The following is a 22,353-nucleotide window of genomic DNA, read 5'->3' as shown; positions in this document are numbered from 1 at the left end:
TGCGCCTCTTGATGCATCACAATCTGCGCCTCACACAAAGCTGCCCCTGGAGTAAAAGTTCTAGCAGGAAGTGGAGCCCGGCCAGGAGCGGCAACCACGTGGGCATCTGACTGCTGAGGGCAGGGCAGGAGGGCGTCCAGCTTGGGGTGCGGGCACAGCCAGGCAGGCAAGTGCCGAGTCAGCCTGTGCAGGCAGCCCCTCACCCACTCGGGCTTTGCAATCCTGTCTCCTACCTGTCCACTGAAAACCTCACTACCCCCACCCAGCCTGCAGGGAGGGGAGAATTCCTCCAACATGTGCTTATTTGGGGGGCCTGTTGGAGCCCCAGCCTGCCTGGCTGTGGGGACCAGTATGCAGGGATACACTCGTGTGACCAGGATGTGGTGGACCCCGGTGTTTTCACCAGTGGCAGCAGCACAGGGGACCTGGCACTCAGTGGGGCACCTGCCCACTGCGGTGGCTCTGGGCAGCACTCCCTGGCTCCAGCCCGTCTGGGGGCCCTGCTGCCTGTGGGGTGGAGTGGAAGCCCCTTTGGTGAGCACCCGAGGCCCCCAGTCCCAGCCGTTTGGGCCCCCGCGCCCCTGGCCTGGCCTCACCTAGAGCTGCCGTGGATGGTCCTTCTGCCCTCACCGTGGTTCAGGCTGTGACTGCCCCACACATCCTTCCCATCCTGGCATACCCACAGCCCTCCCGTCCTCAAGGCCCCATTCAGACCCCAGCGTGAGGAATGGAGTTTGCCTGAACTGAATGAGTGCTGTCCGTGGCTCTCAGCCCTGCTCTCCCCGCAGCTGTGACGAGATTCTCAGAGACATCGTGGAAATGAGGAGCCGTGCGTGTCCCTTCCCTCCCTCCCCAAGCTGGCACGTGCCTCCTCCCTGATCAGTCGCCTGAAGGCTGGAGTTACTGCTGGCCCCACGAGGCCAAGCTCTTCCCGCCTTGGGCCCTGGAACATTTTCTCCACTCTCCCCTTGGTCTCACCTTCAAAGCCCTGCCTGAGAGGTAGATCTGAATTCCCGCTCAGTCCCCTTGACTCCCTTCGGCCTCTTCACCCCTCGAGCGTGTATCCATCCCCAGAGGCAGGGGCTGAGGCCAGCTTGTCTGGCCTCCCACACCTTGAGGAAGCTGTCAGTGAACGAATGAATGAATGAGGCGGGACAAGAGGCACACGATCAACCCCCTCTGGGGGAGGCATCCCCGGGAACATTCCTACACCCCGAAGTCGGCGCTGAAGAAAAGAACACAGAAGACCACAAGCAGTACTTATAATTTGATCCTTTTTCTTTAAAAACAAACAAAAAACCCCACAGAAAAAAACAGAAGTCCCCACCTCAACCAGCCAAGTGTAACAGGTTAGCCATTAATAGGACGCTCGAGAGAGACATTGAAGCCACACACGTCATTACACGGCGGAAGCACCCCGCGGGCACTGCCCTCACAGCGCGCAGCACTGATGTGGCGCGAACACCCCGGGAAGCACAGGGCTGGACACAGACCCCGCAAATAAATAACCATGGTGCCGACAGCATCCTTTAAATTAGTGAGATGTTAGGACAAAACAAAACACCAGAACAACTGAACAAACGCTAGCTTGTTGTGCCCTGCAGGGTTTGGTTTAACAAAAAAACTAAACCCCACAAAGTGAACGCTCAGGACACGTCAGTAGAGTGGTCAGAAAAAGCAGGTCTCTGCCTCCCCAGAATGCCGACACAGCAGGGCCGCAGGGCACACGTGGGCAAGCCGCCTGACTCAGCACCACAGATGCAGCCCCAGGTGGCCCTTTCCTTCTGAGGCGTCCCTGGGCTAGGTGGGAGTCACAGCCCCCAGAATCACAGACCCGGCCCCCGGACCCCCCCTTTACAGCAGAGGTCCCAGCATCTGGGAGAAGTGGAGAGCCACTTCAGAGCTGCCTTTGACCTCTCAGCGCCCCCTCCAGCCCCCGGCCTCAGTTTGAAAAGGGAACCCCAGGACCCCAGTCCACCCTGCAGGGGTGACACCGCCCTAGTCCCCCATGATGCACACTGTGGGTCCCCACGCCCATCTACAGGCTGCTGAAGTGGGCCACTGCAGTCTGCACAGGGCCACCAGGCTCCCTGCATCCTGCAAGGCAGTGTCCACCCTCCCAGAGCCAGCCGTTTGAATCACGATGGCTTCCCAAGTATCCTCCCCAGGCCCAGGAGGGAAGAGGCCGACATTCTGCTGAGATGCAGCCACACCCTGTGGACACGCAGGTGGGCAGTGCATGACACTGGGGGCTGCAGGTGCAGCTGTGGTCATACCAGGTTCAGTCTCCTGGATGTGCACAGGCCCACCGGCAGAAGACCACTGGCTCCTGCCCCCACTGCAGATGAGAAAACGGGGGTCCAGGGCAGGGGTTCTGCCCAGCACAGAGTCTGAAATCAGGTCTTCTCTCAGATATTGGGCCGCACCCCTAGATGAGTGGAATATGGCCCCGGGAGTATTTAGGTGACATGAGGAGACTTTCGTACTAGTTGGTCCTCGCACATCAGGAGCCATAGGGTGGCACAGGTTTCCTGACCAGCCTGCCTCCTCCTCCAGCACAAAGTGGGAAGGATGGACAGCTGGGCCACTCCTTTTCGGCCTCAATGCCCAGCCCAGGCCCCGAAGCTGCTTGTCAGGTTTCTCTGGGCCCCTCGGACCACGTGGGGGTCCCGGAACCCAGGTGGATGGCGGCAGGCTGGTCTGGCCATTCGGAGCTCAGGCAGCACCCTGCAGATTGCAGCAGATCCTCCGGCCAGAGCTGAGCTGTGAGGCCTGAGGCCCGAGGGCTCAGCTGAACTGCCCCGTTGGTGGTAAGGTCAGCAGTCAGCGGCCACGGGAGAGCCACCAGTCCCTAACACTGGGGCTTGGAGGGAAATGATCTGACCTTAGATGACATTGCTCCTCAAGCTGGCTCCTGGGATGTAGTGACTGCTCAGGAAAGCCAGCCGGTGGCCGGACACACTGGCCAGGCTTCAGCTGCCTCCCCCGGGGAGAGTGCCATGGGAACCGCTGAAACAAAAGCCTGCTAGCATAGTCTCTCTAGGGAGGGGGGTGGGCGTGCTGCACTGGGCAGCTCTCTCACCGGGAGTCAGACCCCAGGAGAGTCAGGGTGGCCTCCGGAGCAGGTGCGGAGTCAGGCAGTGAAGAAGGCTCCAGCTTCCTGACAGCTGGAATCGAGCCTGGGACAGGCCGAGGAGGTGGCAGAGGAGGAGGTGGTGGTGCCTCGGCCAGGAGCCAGGAGCCTGCCCCAGGCAGTCTGCCGGGGCTGCCGTCCAGCCAGCAAGGCCAATTCTTCAGACCCTGGGAGAGGGCTGCCTGCAGGCCCTAGATGAGAAGCCCATTAGGGGCCGAGGCGTCTGCCTTTCTTGTAGTGTTTGTTTCTAGAAGATTTCAAGTAGAGGACTTTGAAAAAGCTAGAACTCGGCTCCCAAACTTGACGCAGATGGGCCAGGCCTGGCATGCTGCCCACCTGCCCGCCTGTAGGAGGTGCCCCATCCTCCTGCCTTTGTGCCTTTGCACAGGCTGACGTCCAGGGCGGGATGTACAAAGTCAGAGCCCAACGGCGTCCTGAGCGACCGAGGTCTAGCCCAGAAGCCCACTCTGCTCTGCACATCCCGGGCAGCAGTGCTGGCCAGAGCTCTGGGATCGCCCAGCTGCCAGTGCGTGACCTCTGCTCAGACTCTGACCTCTGCTAGGATCCTACCCGCCCCCCCGGCCCCCACAAGAGCAGCAGCAGACACTAGGCATAGGAACTGGCTCTCTGCAAAGCCGGCCCAGCATCAGCATCAGCCCTAGTCCTTTGTTCGAAGATGGCCATTTCCTTGAGATTTTCCTTCTCTCCTCTGGGGCCGGGGGAGAGGTCTACCTCGGGTCTTTAAGGCAGAAAGACACAAGCCCCGGGGCTGGTTTTCACTAAAGTCACTACATCTACAACAACAAAATACGAGGGCGCCCAGTGCATGTGGTGGGCCACTGTCCGTGGTCAGGGCAAGTCCAAAGTCCACACTGCGAGGCCCAGTCTCAGTAGCTCTGCTGGGGGCTGGCGCATTTGCTCTCAGAATCCCTCTCCTCCCGGGTCATGATGCAGGAATGTGGCCCCAGGAGTCATGCCAGCGACAGGACCTGGTCCCTCTGAGGCACATGGGGCTGTGGGGGTGTCAGGCGAAAAAAGACTCTCCTCCTGTTTCCCTGCACCATTTCTTTAAAAAATAATCATCTTGTGGCGTCGACTTGACCCAAAACTTAAGTTAAAAAAAATAATACAAATAAATGAAGGTGGGAAGGGAGAGGACCCAACTGGCAAAAAGTCCGTGGTCGGTTGAAGCCGCGTTGCTTCTTGTGTAGCAGTCACACCTGGCACACTCGCGCCTCGCACACTTGCGGAGGTATCGATGGGCATCCGTCTTCTGGGACTACACTCGTACCAGTGTTCACAGTGGCCCCCGCCGCCCGACCTGGTGGAAGGACGGAGCGGGGCGCTCAGCTGAGCTGCCTGGATGATGGGACCGGGGTGGCTTTTCAAGTGGGTGAGTTGTTTTAAAACGATCTTTGTGCATTTCTTTCTGGCAGCGTCTCGGCTCTCCTGGCTATGTCTCCTGGGGGACCACGTACAAGAGCTTCTGGCAGAGGACTGTCGTGGAAACTGAGGGGAGAGGAGAATGGAGTTATCAGGGGTCACGTGCCTGGGGGCCAGGGCACCAGCTAGTGATGTGAGCTTCGGCTCACCCAGCCTCTCATCACACACCTTCCAAAGTTGTAAGAGAAGCCAGAAACCCAGAATTTTATGTAAAACCTCCGGATTTGTGCACTTGTACACTGAGCCCAAGGGCCTCCCTGCTGGTGGGCACCAGCCTCCACTCCTGGTTAGAAGAGAGAAAGGCTGCGTGCCTGCCCGTGACTCTGTAAGTCACCTGGGGGGTGTGGCCGAGGAACCTGGCAACAGGCAGGCGCTGGCTCCACCCCCACCCTGTTTTAGAACCCCGGGATCATTGGGAACAGTAATGGGGTAAGGGGTCCTGCTGCTGGAGGGCCGTTTGACAGGCTCTTCTCGTGGGTCCACACCTGGACCTGCCTGGCAGACACCCAGGATGGTGGCGAGCGCGCCCACTGCTGGATGCCGGCTGCACGCCTGCGGTCCTGCAGAGGGCTGGAGCAGGTGGGTCTGTGCAAGGGGCCCAGGTGAACACCCATCCTCCATGGTTCTCTGCAAGCACTCCCTCTAGGAGCTGGCTTGAGGACTGGAGGGCTCCTGCCCTAGGCCTGGGTATGTTCTGAAAGGGGATGAAAAGGGAGCCTATGGTCTGGGCCAGGGGCAAAGTCCTACCAAGACGACTGAGTTTCCTAGTCACTGGGCAGGTGCCAATGAGAATTTGAGGACAGCCACCCTGGGAATTTTAAAAGCCACCTGGGACAAGGTGATCGGGGTACAGGCCTGCAGAAACTGTTGACTTTTCCAGGAGCCTGTCACATTAACAGTGGTCTCAGTACAGGGTCCTAACTTGGTTTGTAAATTGACCCTGTGACAGAGGTGTGGGCATACTGTTTTCTCCCTCTCTGCCTTTCTAGGTCAGCTGGCTGTGTTTAAACTGGCGACAGATGGTGGGATTTTGTTACTTGGCAAAAGCAGCCTGGCTTTCTGGAATCCCTTGTTCTGAGATTAGCTGGGGCCAAGCTCAGCATTTTATCCTTAAAATACGTGGGCCAGACGCCACTACCAGACACGCCAAGTGCCCGGACCCTTGGCCAACGCTGTAAACCCCCACCACTCCTGGCTGGGGGGAGTAGATTAGAGCAGCAGACAGCCCTGTTCTGGGGAGAGGCGCTGGAGGGCCCTGGGGCAGGGAGGGAGGGAGACCCCGGCTGCCGGGCTGCTGGGCTGCGGCCGAGGAGATACTCACAGATGCCCTGGAGAAGCCACTTGGGCTTGTTTTTCCACCAGACCCCAAAGAAGTAGATAGGCAGGCCGCTGAGGATTATGGTGAAGCCAATGCCACACTCCACAGGGGTCTTCCAGAAGGAGACGGCGATCAGGAACAGGCAGGCCAAGATGAAGAACACCGGGAGGACCAGGTTCACCTGGGGATGAAGGGCGGAGTGATGGTCATTGGCCAGGAGCTAATAGTGGGCCGTCGGTCATCTATCACCCCTTCCCACACCTCCCATGTCCTGTCAGTCACAATCCCGCCCACTGCTGACAGCACTGCATCCCCACCACCCTTCTGCCCTCACTGCAGTCACCCTCCCCCTCGGGCCCACCTCTGGCCCTGGCTCCGAGCCCACTCCTGCCCCTGCCTGATCCAGGAACGGCGCTGACCTCCTGGGCCGTCACATCGCCTGGCACTCTCCCAGCATTTACCAGGATCTGACCTGCGCTGGTCTTCTCTGAGTCTGCCTCGCCTGAGGCCAGGGGCCTCGTGAGAATGGGGACCTCGCCCTGCTCTCCGTTTCCCTCACTCAGCAGTCGGCGTGGGCAATAATTACCCAAAGCACAGACGGTGCTGATGGGTGAACGAGACCACCAGGTTGGTCCCTCGAGGCTTCCCGAGGGAAGGTCGGCCTCTCTGGTTCCCACAACAGAGGGCAGAAACCCCGGCCCAGCACGCTACCCGCGGCCACCCAAAGGTGGGGTCGGTGCTTCTGGGAAGACCGTGGCCTCCCACTAATAAGCGAGGAGCACTCGCCTTCTCAGAGAGCCGTTTGTGGACAGGCCGACTATAGTTTGCACAACCACAGGGCAGACAGGCCCACCCGCAGAGTTCAAGGCAGACGAGCCACAGCGGGGCCCACAGCCAGCCCGGCTTGGGCTCCAAGGATGCTCGATCCACTGCTACATCCACTGTGCCTCATGTGGGGCGAGCCTGTCCTCACACAGAACCAACCCTCTGTCTACACACCGGCAAGACACCCCAGGAGATGAAGGATGAGGAAGGATCCCACCTGGTCAGCCCAGACTGCGCACCCCCACCCCACAAGGATATGGCCCACCACGTGCCCAGGCCAACGTGGGGACAGGGCCCACCACGTGCTCAAAATGACAAAGGGACAGAGCCCACCACGTGCTCAAGATGACACAGGGACAGGGCCCACCACAAGCAGGGAGCAAGGTGGTCCAGGGCACTGAGGTCGCCCTGGGCCCCCGAGGAGACCCTCTCCAAGGCAGAGAGCTGGGCCCCACTGTCCTCTGTGCGACCACTGGGTCAGGGAGACACGTGGATGGGTGCTGGCTGTGACAGCCACATGCCACTGGAGACGGGACAAGGGACAGGAGCTGCTGGCCAGCAGCCAACACAGGCTCCACGCTCTCGCTCCCCCAACATGAGCGTCGGGGTCACAGCCAACGTGCTCACCAGCCTCTCCAGCAGGAGCGTGACCTTTATCACCCCCTTTTTTCCGAGAAACAAGGTTACCCTCGGGCAGCTGTCCCCCAGTCCTGAGTTGATGAGGAGAGGGCAAGCCCATGTAGGCCAGGCTCGGCCGGCACCTCGGCTTTCTCCAGGCGGGCACAGTCTAGTCCTAGAATGCCTTATTCTCTCAAACAAAGCCAGGCCCTGATGCGCCCACAGGCTCAGACGTCATTCCCACCCCGCCCCACACGCTCCCCTCCCACCCGCACCCCCCTCTCCCCAGAGCACGCAGCCCCTCACCTCTGCCCACGTGCCACCTTCTCATGGCCGCCCCGGCTGTCCTGCTCAATGTCCTGCTCAATGTCTTGCTCACCCTGCCCGCCTGCCCCCACATCTCCCTCCCACCCAGTGCTGCAGGTTTCTCATTTACTGCTTCTCACCTCTTGCTAGAATATAACCTCTAGACAGGCAGGGATCTGGGGGGGTCTATTGTGTCCTTTGATGAACCCCAGCACCTGGAACCACACGCTTGGCACTCAAGAGATTCCCAATACGTAGTCATCAACAGAATCACCAACCCTCCACAGCTAGCTCAGACGCACACTCACACGTGTATCCCACTCAGTTCTCACCAGCACCCTCTGGAGAACCCACCAGAACTCCCCTGGTTTGCAGAAGGGAGACGGTGCTCAGAGAGGGACGGGGGCTTGCCCAAGGCCCATGCTGGAAGGGGCAGAACCAAGAGGCGTGTGGGCGTTGGCTCCTGACCTACGGCCCTGAGGGACACCAGGAACCTGTTTCCCAAGCGCGACCCCACGAGCCCCTGACCGCCTGGGCGTGACCACCACTGACCAGGCCCTCACCTTGATGGGCCGCTCCAGGTCGGGCTTCTTGTAGCGGAGCCACAGCATCCCAGTGATGGCCAGGGCCACACAGAGCCAGTTGAAGAAGCTGAAGAAGTTGATGACGGAGAAGAGGTCTCTAGAGAAGGCGTAGAGCAGGGTCATGACACACTGCAAGCAGAGAAACGGGAGCCGGCTGAGCCCTCGGGGGCCGCCTGACGCTGGGGACATCCGCTGGGGCAGCCGACCACCCTGCTCACTGTTGCTTCAGAGGAAGACCTGGTCTGAGAAAATGCGAGTTCTGGGAGAGCAGAGGCAAGTGCAAATGGGAAAACGGTGAAGGCAGCCAGATCTCAAGGAGGTAAAGGCACCACTGACAGCGGGAGCATCATCGGGAAGCAGCCCAAGAGCTTATCATGGGATCGCTGAAATGAGCCACTGCACATCCGGGCCATGAGTACCATGGTTTCAAAACTGAGATTAAACCCTGCAGGGGTTTTCAACCTGTCCAAATATTATTCAACGTGCTCCTTTCACAAGGTGGAGCCTAGCCTCTCTCCCTGAGTCAGGCTGTACTTATCAACTTGCTCCCAACAAACAGAGCGAGACAGAGGTGATGGAGTGTGACTTCCGACGCTAGGTCGCAGAAGACACGTGGCTTTCTCCCTGCTGTCCCTCTTGGCTCTCTCGCCCTGGGCAGCCAGCCTCCACGTCCTGAGGAACCGAGGCCTCTTGGCCTGAAAGTGGCTCCTCCAGCCCCAGTTGAGCCCTCAGAAGGGACAGCAGCCCTGACACCACCTCATGAGGGACCCTGAACTGGACCAAGACCCAAATTCCTGACTCTCAGAAGTTGTGAGACAATAAATGTTTTCCATTTAGGCCACTACATTTTGGGGTGATTTGTTACATAGCAACAGAGAACTAATAAAATCGCAGGAACAGGCATGAAAAGACATGAGGCAAGCTGGGGAAAAATGCATATAATGAGAACTCAAAAGCAAACCCCATGTGTGTCACACACCTGTACACACACCTGAGGCTCCAGAGAGGCACAGAGCAAATGAGGCTGCCGACACACAGCAGTTCCCTTGGGGAGTGGAGCCCTGGCCTCGCACACTTCCAGACTGTTTGAAGTTTCTTTACAATAACTATGTATTATTTTTAGAATTAAAAACTTGAAAAAAAACAAACCTAGTGCTCTTTGGTGTTCAGTGGAGTGGCAGTGAAGGCCACAACATGAGGAAACGCTCCTGTTCACTTATCTGCAGCTCAGTCTCCGCCTTTGGTCTGCAGCCCAGTTGACACCAGGCACAGGATGGGTGTCGTGCAGACGGGACATGCAGCCTCCTTCCCCTGCCTCCCCGCCCCCTCCCTCTGGGGAGCCCCCAGACGATCCCCGAGGACACTCCAGTCTCCACCTCAATCCGCTTGTGATCCCCCAGGGAACGGAGGGCGCCCGACAGCACTGCAGACGTACCGTGAACAGGAGGGAGGGCAGGGGCGTCAGGAGCCGCGGGTGGATCATGGAGAGGACGGAGGGCAGGTGGCCCTCCCTGGACCCCACGAAGAACAGCCTGCGGACAGAGGAGCAGGCGGTCAGCCTCGTCCCCGCGCAACCCCAGGCAGGGCGGGAGTAGAGAGGGCCTGTGCCCGAGGGCTGGGGTCCCCACTGTGGCCTCTCGGCGACCTTGATGACTTGGCTGGCAAGGGGAGAACTCAGGGGCCTTCCTTACCTCCAGGCCCCTGGGCAGGGTTCGAAATGAACGGAAGAAAGAATCTAGAAGGACACAGCATGTGTGTTACCTCTGGGCAGGGGACTGGAGTGGCGGGGAGAGTTCACGGTCGTTTATTTCTGTATCACTCGAACATTTGACAGCTACATCTTACTCAACGTAACAAAACCACACTTTCAGAGCATGTGCTGAAGAGCCGTGCATGGCAGCCACCCACCCCGCCAGCTCACCCAGCTGCCCGGCTCTGTTCCTGCTCCGGCAGAGCCTGGGTGACGGAAGGGCGGTCCCGGGCCAAGGCTCACCTGGAGGATGTGAAGAGGGACCCGTTGACGGAGCCGAAGCAGGACAGGCCCACAAAGACGGGGATGATCCAGGACATGACACCCAGATGATAGTTCCCGAAGTCCTAGACAGACAGTGAGTGTGAGCGACCGGCTCTCGGCTCTGACTTTGGAGGCCTCGACTTGTCTCCCTGGACAGCAGCTGTCCTCAGGGCCTGGCCTGACCCCGCCCGGCCCACTTCTGTCTGCATGGCCTTCCCGCCCACTCGTCACGAGGCTTCGGCACGCACAGTAACCCCTTGGGGTCTGGACTTCAAGGTGTCCCAGGGACAGGACTTTCTTGGGAGCACACCCTGAGCCACACTCCCCGCCCCACGTTCTGGCACTCTCCTCGGGCCCTTCTCCCCCAGCATCACACCAGGTCAACTGTGTGCGCGGCCCTTCTCCCCACGGGCATGTCTGCCCCTCGAGGACACGTGGCTCTGTCTCGGGCTGGGTCCCAGTGCCTGGCCCAGAGCAAGACTAGTGAGTATTTACTCAGAAGCTGGAACTGGCGGGCGCTGGCCTCACGCGCCGACGTGAGAAGGCAAGGGCACCGAGGGAGGTGAGCCCACCGGGTCCGGGCGGGGCATTCGAAAGCCCGCTGGTTCTATTTGGGGCCCCATCTGCTTGGTTTGGGAGTCTGGCGCCCTTCCTCTGAACCTCGTGTCCACACCGCCCAGAGGTGGCTCAGGGTGTATCCGGGCAGCAGGGGGAAGGCTGCCCAGCCCCCAGCTTCAAAAGCAACTGATGCCAGGACCACCGTAGACACGCTGATTTAAAACTGGCCCAGGGTGCGGCCAGGGCATCAGCACTTTAGAGCCCCCTTGATTATCACTAGTGCAGCCAGGGTGGGGACCAGCCCTATACTTCTGGCCGGCCTGGCAAAGCACAGCTCAACCCCTCTGAGTGGAAATGTGGCTATGACAGATGAGGGGCCCGGAGGCAACAGGGCCGGCCTCTAAGAGACCTGGGTAGACGCTGGCAGGTGGCGTCTTACCACGGCCACGGCCTCCGACGTCAGCATCTGTTCAGTGGACAGCGTGGTGAAGTAGGCCAGGTTTGTCAGCACATACACCAGGGTGACGATGGGGAGGGAGATGATGATGGCCAGGGGCAGGTTTCTGGAAGGAACCAGAAGGGAAGGGCACATCATGAAAGTGCGGACCAGGAAGGAGTGGACCCATCAGGCTTCCAACACTCGGTGGCCGAGTCCTGAGCCTCGCTGTGCAGGGAAGGTGGCAAGAGGCAAGGCCGTCACCAGCATGGGTCACTGTCACTAGCACAGGTCACCAGCATGGGCAAGTGGCTGGGAGCCAGTGCTGGGGATTGGGCAGCTGTGGAACCTGGGCTGGCGATTCAACCCTGCCGGCCTCGGCTGCCCGTCTGTGAAACGGGGGTTCCTGCCCATTGTGAAGGGGACTCTTGACCAAGGTCACCGGCCACCATGCGGCCGGTGTCAGCCCAGAAACCAGCCCCCCAGCATGATCCTAACCCCATGGCCCCTCCCGCAGGCCCTGCGCTGCTCCTGCCCAAGGCTGGGCTGGCCCCCCGGCCGGGTTCTCAGCCCCAGGCCTCTTCCTCCTCTCACATTACAGTAACAGAACCTCTGCGTGCACACGCGTACCTGTAGGGGTTGATCATCTCCTCCGTGACAAAATTCAAGTAATTCCTAGAAATTAGAGAGCAGAGGTTACTTATACATTCCTCCTAGGCATTAGGGGACAAAGGACACAGAGTTCTTGGGAAGCCCCTCCTGGCAGCTCTGGGCTGGTGGAGAGAAGACCCCACCCACCCACCACCCGGCCCCTGGTGAGCAGAGGGCGCAGTCCTGCTCCCACAGGAAATCTGTGCCCCCTCGATCTCTTCTGTCCCGAGGTGGATGTGAAGCCCAGTCTAGCGGACTCACCCGCCCCCTCTGCCCTCACAGACCTGTTTCACGTGTGGCTCATACGTCCACACCAAGTGCTGAAGGTCGGGGTCAGAGGCTACAAGGGGAAAGACTCCAAGGGCAGCCCTTAGGGATTCAGTATCCACATTGATGGCACCACCCCTGCCAAGCAGGCTCCAGGGCATCCCTGTCTACCATGTGATCCACTTTCCAGGACCTTCCCTGCCCACCCGCCCACCATGTGGCAGCCCTTCTCATGGTACTATGCAGCCCGCCCAGAGAGCAGGGCCACAGCTAGGGACCAGGGTGACAGAAGGTGCCAGCAGAGAGCTGCAGGCAGGCACCCTGCTCCCGGGGGGAGGCTGAGAACCACCAGGCCCAGCTTTTTGAGCCCAGATGCTTTCCACCTGTCAGCCAAGGTTTATCTACAGGGCCCTCTCCTCAGGGGCCGAGGCACAGCTGAGGAAAGTGCTCCTCTGTGTCCTGTCTGTGCTTTTTCAGGATGTGTGGGGCTCAGAGCAGCTCCCAGAGGGTCTCCTGCCACTCTCTAAAACCGCCTATGGATGGCCGAGAGTCAGATTTCTGACACTTGGGGGCCCGGCCTGTGTGTCCCAAGGCCCAGGGACCCAGACATTCTGGAACCTACCATCCCCCATAGGCGAAGAGGCCACTGTACAGCGCCAACACGATATTCCCCACGTCCAGGTTGGTGCCTTCAAAGGAGAACCTGGGGTCCAGATGGGACACATCACCTGGCAGACGCCAAACAGACAGAAAGGAATGCGGGTTAGAGAATGCTACACAGAGGGCACGCCCCAAGTTTTGGAATGTTCCTGGAGCAAAATACAGTAACAAACAAAAATGTTGGGGTGAAGGCTTTCCACTGCAACTAATTAAAGGCACCTGCTGAGCCACCTGATGCACACATTTCCCAAACTTACCCTGGGGCCAGGAATGAGCAGAGTGAGCATGATTCTGCCGTGACCTGGATGAATGTGGCCCCCAAGAGGCCCCCAAGTCCACCTGAGAGGGGACGTCAGCTCTGCCAACCCTCAGCCATTCTGAGTGCCAGCCGCCCGTCTATACACTGAGAGATGGGAGCCTGGGACGGGCGGATGCAGGTGTGGGTCTGCAAGTCAGCAGGGAGGGGTCCATCAGCAGTGGTCACCCCAGAGAATGTTCCCTGCAGGCCCTGCGACATGCCCTTCAGATCGGAAGGACGCGGGTTTTAGCTTTGCTGTGGCCCTTAGTGCAGGAGAATCCAGAGCTGCTAAACCTGACCCGGGCTTCCCTCTTGTGCCATGCAGCTCAGAATACCACCTCCCTCGCCGGCCGCTGTAAGCACAAAATGACCCAAAGCCGACTCAGATCTGTCCCAGGACCACGGCAGCACGGATACCCTGCGGGAATGAGGGATCGGTCTGGCTGACAGTGCCCTGACTCCAGGACACACTCTTCCCCCAGGGACCGTGCAGTGAGCGCCTTCTGGGGGTGTCTCAGCCTTAGTCCTTAACCCAGATGGACAAGGTACTCCTGGACACAGTGGGTAGGGTCTGGATGGTTCAGTCCACTTCTCTGCTGACCGTTTCTCCCTGCAACGGGCAGGACCCAGCACCCCCTGGGACTATAGTCTCACTGTTTTGGAGCCTGTGGACAGACAAGCTTGTTGGAGCTGTGCTGTGGCTCAGTGAGGTCCATGTGTTAACGTCCTGGGGCTGCCCCAACAGGTAACCACAGACTGGGCGGCTTAGACAACAGAGACATCTTCTCTCACGGTTCTGGAGGCCAGAAGTCCAAAATCCAGGTGTTGCAGGGCCATGCTCGCTCCTGAGGCTCCAGGGGAGGATCCTTCCTGCTTCTTCCAGCTCCTCGTGCCCCCAGGCGCCCCTTGGCTGTGGCCATATCACTCCAGTCTCTGCTCCGTCTTCACATGGCCGCTTCACTGTGTCTCCTCTTCTGTCTCTCATAGGGACCTCGCAGGATCTAGAGCTCACTTGAATCCAGGATGATCTCATCTCCATCCTCACCTTAATTACATCTGCACAGACCCTTTTTCCAAATAAGGTCACATTCGCAGGTTCTGGTGGACATGTGTTTTGGGGGCCACCATTCAGCTCAGTACAGTAGACACCATGAAATGTGAGTGTCTCAGAGGGTCCCTGGCTACTAGGACAGTTTCTGGCCCTTCCTAAAGCTCAGTTACATCATCTGTAAAATGGTCCAGTAATGCTCCCAGGCCAGGGGTTGGGTGGGCTGGCTCTTGGCTCTCAGCTCTCCACTGATGAGGGTCACCTGCCCGGTGGGTTTCTAGTTCCTGGCTCCCTCGGCTCTGGGGGTGGCCATGGCACAGACACACACCTCACAGGTGACTACTTTGCAGGAAGGAGGGCTTGAAACAAAAGCAAAGACGCCAACGGGAATGAAGGTGCCTGGGTCACCTCCCATCCACCCGACAGTGGTTGGCCTGCCAGGCACACACAGAGCTGAAGGAGCTGGACTCTCAGTCAGACGGGGACTGCTCGTTAGTTCGGGGACCGTTTCTAACTGAGTCCTTGTGGCTCTGGATGCCACAGTGTCTGTGCCCTCGTGCTGCTGAGAAGCCGCTGGCCCAGGTCCCACATGCCAGGCTGGGATGTGACCCCAGGGCTGCTACACTGGTCAATGCTGCCCACAGCCGGTGGGTCTGAGGCCCCACGGGGGACAGCGGATGGAGGACCCCCAAGGATTCCATGCCTTTCACAAGGATAACAGCCTCGGCCACCCCAGGAATGGGACAGGTGATAGTACGTGTGGAGGCTTGCAAAGGGGACCCGTGAAAGGGAGCTTCCCGTAAAACTTTGTCATTTTATCCAGTTGAAGCCTGCATTTCAAAGGCAGCAGAGGATTTCCCACGGCAAACGCCACGGGGGCGGGGGGGACCCCAAGTTCCTGTTTCTCGTCCATCGTCTTATTCTGGACGCCTGGACTCTGTGGGGCTTAAGTCCTGACCCTGCATGTGTGCTTGGACCTTTGATCTCTGGCCTGAGCCAGATCCCCCCGCCCCTGCCCCCTGAGGAGGCCACAGTCTTGTGTTGAGAACAGGCTCCAGGATGGCTGGCACCTCACCCCACCTGCTGCCTGCATGTGATTTGTCTTGGAGGCCCAGGGCCCAGCACCGTCTGGTCACAGGGTGGTCAGCAGGCCGGGCGGGTGGGGGCAGTGCAGAGAGCTGGCCCAGGATGGCACACCTTTCAACAGCCCCTCAGCAGAGCACTCCCTCCCAGCTGCTCCCCCGTGGAATGTTCTGGAATGTGCATTCCTCTACATCCAAAGAGCCCTGCACATCCCAGGGCCTTGCCCACGTACTTCTGCTGTGGGGAATGGGAAGGAGCATCTGTTCTACTTGGGGAAACTGAGGCTCAGGCCACCTGCCCAGGAATGTGGGGACCTGCTGGCACACAGCAGGGACCACGAGGATGGCCTCTGTGAAGGTCAGGGCCAGCACCTCTCACCTCTGGGTCCTGCGTGCATGAGCCCAAGTCCTCGCCACCCCAGGCCTGCCGTTCTCCTGGGACGCTGCGGGTGCCCCTGAGAGTCTAGGGGAGGCCACCTAGGACTGGTCCCGCTACCGGGATCTCCAAAAGATCAAGATCCCCACAGGGTGCTGCCAGGTCAGGGTCTTGCAACCACTGGAACATTAAAAGTCTTTCTTGGAAAAGTTCCTTCCAAGTAATGCCGGCTTGCCTTGAATTTTAATTTTCTCATTAATCTGCCCCATTTACATCAGGATATACTTTTATATCTCCTGTTTATTATTCAAATTGAATTTCTCTTCACATGTGCTGGGTTATGAGTTTTGGTGCAGCTGTTAAAACTGGCTCCATCTCAAGCACAATCCCGAATTAGTGACACAGGGTGTGTGTGTGTGCGCACATGTGGGTCGGAGACATTGCTATGCAGGGGGATGGCTAGTACTCCTGCCGACGATAAAATTCGAGGCTTGAAATACAGCCTGGGGTTTTCAGGTAAGAATAGACGTTTCCGGCCCCAAGGCCTAGGTAGCTTCAATATTCTCATCAAGGGGTCGCTTTGCTCTGTGGTCACCAGCTCAGAGTTCTGATATGTCAATGCAGTCGGCTCCCTGAGATGGTCATGCGGGGGGTGGAATTCCTGCCACAGAAAAGTATTTCCTGGACTGACAGCTCAATTTCACAGCCTCTGAAACCCCAAGAAAATAGTAGCAGCTCTGACCAAGTGCGGATTGAAGAATCTCACTGTCCTGCCGGGACCTCCCCCAGTTGCCTGGGGCCTCACTCCGTATGTCCCCCGGAGGAAAGCGGACATCCAGGAGCACAGAGGGACGGCACCCCCAGAGCTGCCGCCTTGAGAGCAGCCAGCAGACCTCCCACTTCTCTCCTGACAGGGGGTGGGGTGGAGTGGGGGAGGGCAGGCAAAGCTCGGCCAAGGATTTGGCTGCTTTGGGCCCCAATCAACCGGCCACAAGTTCCTCTGAGCTGTCCCCCTGCCCCACCACCTCACTCTGTTTCCTGCCTCTCATAGACAGTGTGCCCCACTGCGGACCAGTGGGAGGGAGGGATCTGAGAGTGAATCACCCCGAGAGTGGGTGGCACACATGCACCCCCATGGCAGAGCTCCTGGGTTTCCTTGGCCTCAGCCTGTGCTGGACACCAGCCCAGACTAGAAACCCGAAGCTCCACTAGGCAGCCGACCAAACGCTGGCTGAGCGCACTGCCCCTTCTCTTAATGGGCGCCACGACGCAGGCGCCAGGTCTGCTGGCTCTGTGCAGCACCCGGCCTGGCCCCCACAGGGCTGGAGCAGCCTGAAGGAGCTCAGGGGTGACCACTTGGGGCAGTGGCTCTGTCTGGCCGTCCTGACAGGGCTGGAGCCCTAACAGCAGGTGGGCTCTAGGGAGGTTTGGAGGGCCAGTGGGAGGGCCTGCCTGCCTGTCTCCAGGGCAGCAAGAAGCCAGGGAGGCAGTCACGCCTCTATCTACTGAGAAGCATCAGCAGCTGCCCCGCGTCTGGCGGCCACCATGGGACAAAGATGGGAGATGTGCCCCTTCCTGGGAGAAGGGCAGATTCTAGACTCCACAAGGGTGGTTCTCAACACCCGCCCCCAGCACCAGCAGATGTGTGGTGACGTCTGGAGACACTTGGGATTGTTACAGCTGGGGTGGGAGTTATCTAGTGGGTGGAGACCAGAGGTGCTGCCCCACAACCTACAACGCATGGGGCGGTCCCCAGAGCAGACGGTCCCAGATGGCAACAGTGCTGGGCAGAGACCCTCCTCTCGAGGGCGGGTGACAGATGCCTGGCCCATGTGCCACCACTCTCCACGGCCAGGGCAGACACGCTGCCTGCTCTCAGCCTTCTCTCCCATGGACTCCAAGCCAGGGCTCCATCACTGTTTCAGCACAGAAATCCAGGCACTGGGCGGACACGGGATGGGGGCTGCAACAGCCCAATGACCACTGAGCTCCCCACTCAGGCTCCATCCTCACAGGGCCCTGTCCCCTAGGAAGGCAGCCGGAAAGTGGTCATGATGAACAACGGAGAAGTGCAGGCCCTCCCGCGGGGACCAGGGGCAGGGCCCCACAGTAGGATGCTGTCGGTTCCCGTCGCACTGGGGGGTCCCCTGTGCTGTCACCCCTTCTCTGGGGCTTTTCTGCAGATCTCAAAGCCGATTCTAACCTGCTGCCCAGATGGAAGGTGGCAGGCCACCTCAGGGTGGGTCCCGGCCCTTGGGGCATGTGCGGTGTGCCCTCGGGCAGGCCCCTAAGCCCCTTCCCCTTCCAGGCTGCCTTTCTTCGCCTGGCCCTAAAATGCAGCCACCAACAGCACCTCCTGAGGGGCCACCGAGAACAAGAAAGCTAACGCACAGCCAGAGACCAGGCCCTTTGGCAAATCGCAATGTCACAGCAGCCTTGAGAACAGGCAGAACCTGCTTCCCGCCTGCCAGGATCCCCTCAAGAACTGGGGTAATTGGGGCCGGAGTGTTCAAAAGGCCCTGGGGAGCTGATTTCAGGGACAAGCAGCCCAAATCTCTGGTTCACACAGACACAGCCATGGGAACCATCTACCCCGGGGTGGGGGGGGGACTCCCACCCCAGAGAAGCCTCCTCATTGACAGAAGCCTGGGAGGGCACCCAGCGGCCATGTGCACACAGGGACAGGACCAGGAGGGGTCCTTCCTCCCAGCCCTCTGGCTCCTGAGCCAGAGGACAGGGGCTCCCCAAGGTCCCTGCGTCCCAAGACCTTGCCAGGCCTCTGCGTGGAGGAAGTCCTGGTCAAACGCTCAGTGGGGCTTTGCCTGGGCCCAGGGCATGGGAACCGCAGCCTGTTGACCCCCCATCTGGAGATGGTGGTGGGGAGGGAGCTAGAGGAAATCCCAGAGCCTCGGGGCTGACCAGGCCGCCTGCCCAGCGCCTTCCCTCCTGCGACAGCCCATGGGCACCCCTCCCAGAACGGGACACAGAAAGCTGACAAGGAGAAAGTCATTCCCCAAATTGGGGGAGCATCCACTGTGCCGGAACCTTCCGCCTTCTGTCCCACTTTAACCCTCTGGGGTTGCACATAACAGTCATTTACGTCATGGAGTGCATTGAATAGTGTCCCCCCAAATTCATGTCCACTAGAACCTCAGGATGTGACCTGATTTGGAAAAGGATCTTTGCAGATGGAATTGAGATAAGGACCTTGAGATGAGATCACGGAGGGGGAGGCCCTAAATCCCTTGAGTGTCCTTATAAAACACAGAAAAGGAGAGAGACAGTCACAGGGAGCGGCCACTCGAGGATGGAGGCAGAGACCAGTGATGCCGCCACAAGCCAAGGAACCATCGGAAGCTGGACGAGGCAGGAAGGATCCTCTCCTACAGGTTTCAGAGGGAGTGCGGCCCTGGTTCTGGACTTCTGGCCTCTAGCATTGTGGGAGGACACATTTCTGTTGTTTTAAGCCCCTCGTTTGTGTCATTTGCTATGGCAACCACAGGATACTCCCTGCAGACAGAGACCAACTGGGCCTCACCCTGTACGGGTCAGACCTCCCTGGTTTCCACTCTGTGCCTCACAGACACGGAGGGACATGGAACCGCTGTGGCCTTGGATCTCGCCTCACAATCATGGGCCAAGAGAGCAAGTGCTTAGCCTCAGGCTCCTGCTCTGTGAAATGGGCTGACCATGCCACGGGGCCACAGGGCTCTGAGTCTTGTCTGGTCAGTGGGTTCTGCGTGACCATGCCCTTAGCGGGCTCAGGGAGAAAGTACAGTGACGGCTCCCCTGCTCCATTCAGAGATCCGGCATCCTCAGAGGGGCTGCATCCCGCGGCCAGCTCACGGGGGCCCACATCCTGTCTCCCGGCCTGTTCCACTCCGGCTATGCCTGACGTCCGGGAACAGTGACGAGGCAGGAATCTGGGCTGGGGGCTGAGAGGAAGCTGCTGCTCACTCACATGGCCAGCGTCTGTCTGTGGTGTCGTCTGTCTCCTGAACTCCTGGAGGAGCCAGCCCCTTGGCCTCAAGATCAGCTGCAAACCTCTAGTCCCGGTAGAAAGGGCCCTCTCCCCACTGCCCCGGCTGCAAGAGACCCCTGAGCACTAAGAACGCCCACACAGGGCTTTGTGGCGGCCACCTGCTGCAGCCCTGGCCTGACTGCTCTGTCCATGCGTGACCCCCCAGGGCGGCGGTGGGAAAGAGCCCGACGTCCAGGCCTTCCATCTCAGAGGGGTGGGCGGCTCACGCAGAGCCCAAGATGTCAATTCTGTTAACAATGCTGGACACAGGGTTACCACAGAGCCCTGCAGGCCCAGTGGGAAGGACTCAATTAAAATTATCGAAGAACACCCACAGGAAATACCAACCAACACTCCCTCCATTGTGCTTCACCACCACAGTCCTTCCGAATGGCCAAAGGGGCTCCTGTGTCTGCTGCGCGACCCACCGCTCTGGGTGTTCTCAAGGAGCAGACCAGCCACAGGGCATTGGCCACCGGGCAATGGGCCTGCCCTGCTGGCCCCATCCCTGTCTCCAGGGGGACAGGTGATCGCTGTGGAGAACTGAACCCCATCCCTGGTCGGCCCCCGGTTTACAGCGTCCTGTGGACCCTGAGCCCCTCTGAGACAGGCTCTGTCACAGGTGCCCTGAAGTCCTCCATAAAGGGGTGGCTGGGCCTGGGAGCACGCCATATGCCTGTCCCCTCCCTGCGATGGACACAGCTCTTCTCAGGGCCTCTCTGAGGGGCCTGGCAACATTCTGAAGACAGTGAGAGATGGCCCCAAGGGCCCTGAGTGGCTGCTGCCATTATCACCATTTCACAGATGAGGAAACTGAGGCTCCAGGAGGCGAAGGGACCTGCCCAAGGAGAGCTGACCTGGAGACCCAGACCCTCCCAGGACAAGTATCTCCTCTCTGCCCTGCCTGGACGCCCCTGTGTGGGCATCCTTAGTGCTCAGGGGTGTCTTGCAGCCGGGGAAGCGGGGAGAGGGCCTTTTCAGACCAGAACAACTGGAGGTTTGCAGCTGATCTTGAGGCCAAGGGGCCGGCTCCCCCAGGAGTTTAGAAAACAGATGAGACCACAGACACGCTATGGCTGTGTGGGGCCTTTCCCACCACCTCCCCTGTGACGCCCGACACCCCGCCGCCGGGAAGGATGGAGGGGTGGGCCTTCCCCTAAGGGAGCTCACGTCCCCGCACACAGTGCCCCCCATTGCAGCGGACTGGCCACCTCTTCTCTGAGCCCCACTAACCTAAGAACCAATGTAAACTGTAAAGTGACTCAGAGACCAGTCTCCAGCCCTGGGGGCACGTGGTCACTCACAGCCCTGCTGGGCCTTCCCCGCTGCAAGGCCGTTCCTTCCAGCCCAGGGGCATCTCCCACGCTTCCTCCATCTCCTGATCCCCCTAGTCACGTGGGGACAGTGCCCAGACATAAGAGATAATCAACTTGGAGCCTAAGAGTCTCCACTTGTGGTGCAAACCACACTCAGGTCCCTGGCAATTGGGGCTAATGTCCCAGCGGCTGGGTGAGCTGGTGTGAGCTACCGCGGAGGCAGAGGGGCTGCGGCCGGGCCTGCCCTGGTGCAGAGGAGCCTTCTCCTCCTCCCACGACCTCCGAAGCAGAGGCTGTCCTGCGCAAATGCAACACTGGGGAGGAAGGACGTGTTTTTGCGTATTTTATCTGCAAACTATGCAATCCATTCTGCAACTGCTCAAGGAGATCCGAGTTCTTCTCCCACAGGACGCCACAGCCCGAGCAAAACCACAAGGGTCCCATTGTGTGTCCTCTGGGAGGGACCCTGGGCACGAGGGACAAGGCTCCCACACCCTACTCCCACCCTCCGGTCTTGGACACACCCGCTCAGCTTTGGGAATGGCCTGACCTTGGTACTGTGGCCCCAGCAGGGTGTTGCAGGTAAGGCGCCAACAGACAAAAGAACAAGGACAAAAGCTGGCGGGCACGTCCTAAGCTGAGAAGCGCCCTCTGCCCACCATGCCTGCCTGTTTCTCTCTGTGGCTGCCTTGGCCCAGCCGCCCGCACCCACACCTCGTGCGACCGGCCACTCGGGTGTGAAATGCCCACCAGAGCTTGGGCTCCCCTTCTGAAAACGCTGGAAGTCAATCCAGACACCTCCAACGGTGCCCCCAGTCCCAGGGACAGCCCGAGCCCCTCCCACACCCGAGGTCCCAGCCCCAGGCCCTGTGAAGCTGTCCCTCTGTCACACTAACTCTGTGCCTTCATCCAGATGCCCCCTCTCGCCCTCAGAAGGGCCTTCCTGGTCTGGGCTGCAGCCCCGTCTGTGACTCTCCTGTTCGTGAGTCTCAGCTGTCTGATGTCCCCCCACATGGTTGTGAGCTCTGGACAGCAGGGCCGTGTCCTCACTGGGTCTTGGCACAGAGCCCCACTTGGGGCCTCGGAAAGTTCTGGTGAAGGACGTCAGGAAGAACGAGGGCAGGGCTGTTCACAGGTCTCAAGGCAACGAGGAAACGTGGCCAACAGAGGCCTGGGACTGCCGAACGGCCCACGCCCAAGCCCCTTCTGCAGCCCCCGGCCCACATGGGTGCCGGTCAGGCTGAGGAGGAAGACCACTCACTGCAGGTGGAGCAGCGGGCACCGAGGGTGAAGCAAAGAAGCGTACGCGGGCCACTCTGCGAGATGGCGGGTCACATCCTCCAGACGCGGGAGGCCGGCGGCCAATCTGGGCACAATCAAGCTGAGCCCCTGCCTGAAG

The 22,353-nt window shown here is 59.6% G+C and overlaps 1 protein-coding gene across 1 annotated transcript in view; it reads right to left on the bottom strand.

Moving 5' to 3' along the window:
- Positions 1 to 1,257: 1,257 nt before the first annotated feature.
- Positions 1,258 to 22,353, bottom strand: part of SLC7A5 (solute carrier family 7 member 5) — a 37,547-nt gene continuing 16,451 nt past the window's right edge. Inside the window, exons 3-10 of the mRNA XM_004437038.3 lie at positions 12,776 to 12,881; positions 11,866 to 11,910; positions 11,239 to 11,362; positions 10,221 to 10,324; positions 9,663 to 9,759; positions 8,207 to 8,356; positions 5,898 to 6,075; positions 1,258 to 4,642 (exon numbers count right to left, since the gene is read on the bottom strand). Of these exons, the coding sequence (XP_004437095.1) occupies positions 4,587 to 4,642; positions 5,898 to 6,075; positions 8,207 to 8,356; positions 9,663 to 9,759; positions 10,221 to 10,324; positions 11,239 to 11,362; positions 11,866 to 11,910; positions 12,776 to 12,881 (860 nt within the window). The 3' untranslated portion in view covers positions 1,258 to 4,586. The remainder of the gene's footprint in view (positions 4,643 to 5,897; positions 6,076 to 8,206; positions 8,357 to 9,662; positions 9,760 to 10,220; positions 10,325 to 11,238; positions 11,363 to 11,865; positions 11,911 to 12,775; positions 12,882 to 22,353) is intronic.

Source organism: Ceratotherium simum, chromosome 30, assembly GCF_057802395.1.
Source record: "Ceratotherium simum simum isolate JZ-2026a chromosome 30, ASM5780239v1, whole genome shotgun sequence".
NCBI classification, from domain to species: Eukaryota; Metazoa; Chordata; class Mammalia; order Perissodactyla; family Rhinocerotidae; genus Ceratotherium; species Ceratotherium simum.
The sequence above is the reverse complement of the archived record's forward strand: the minus strand, read 5'-3'. Positions and strand labels throughout refer to the sequence as shown.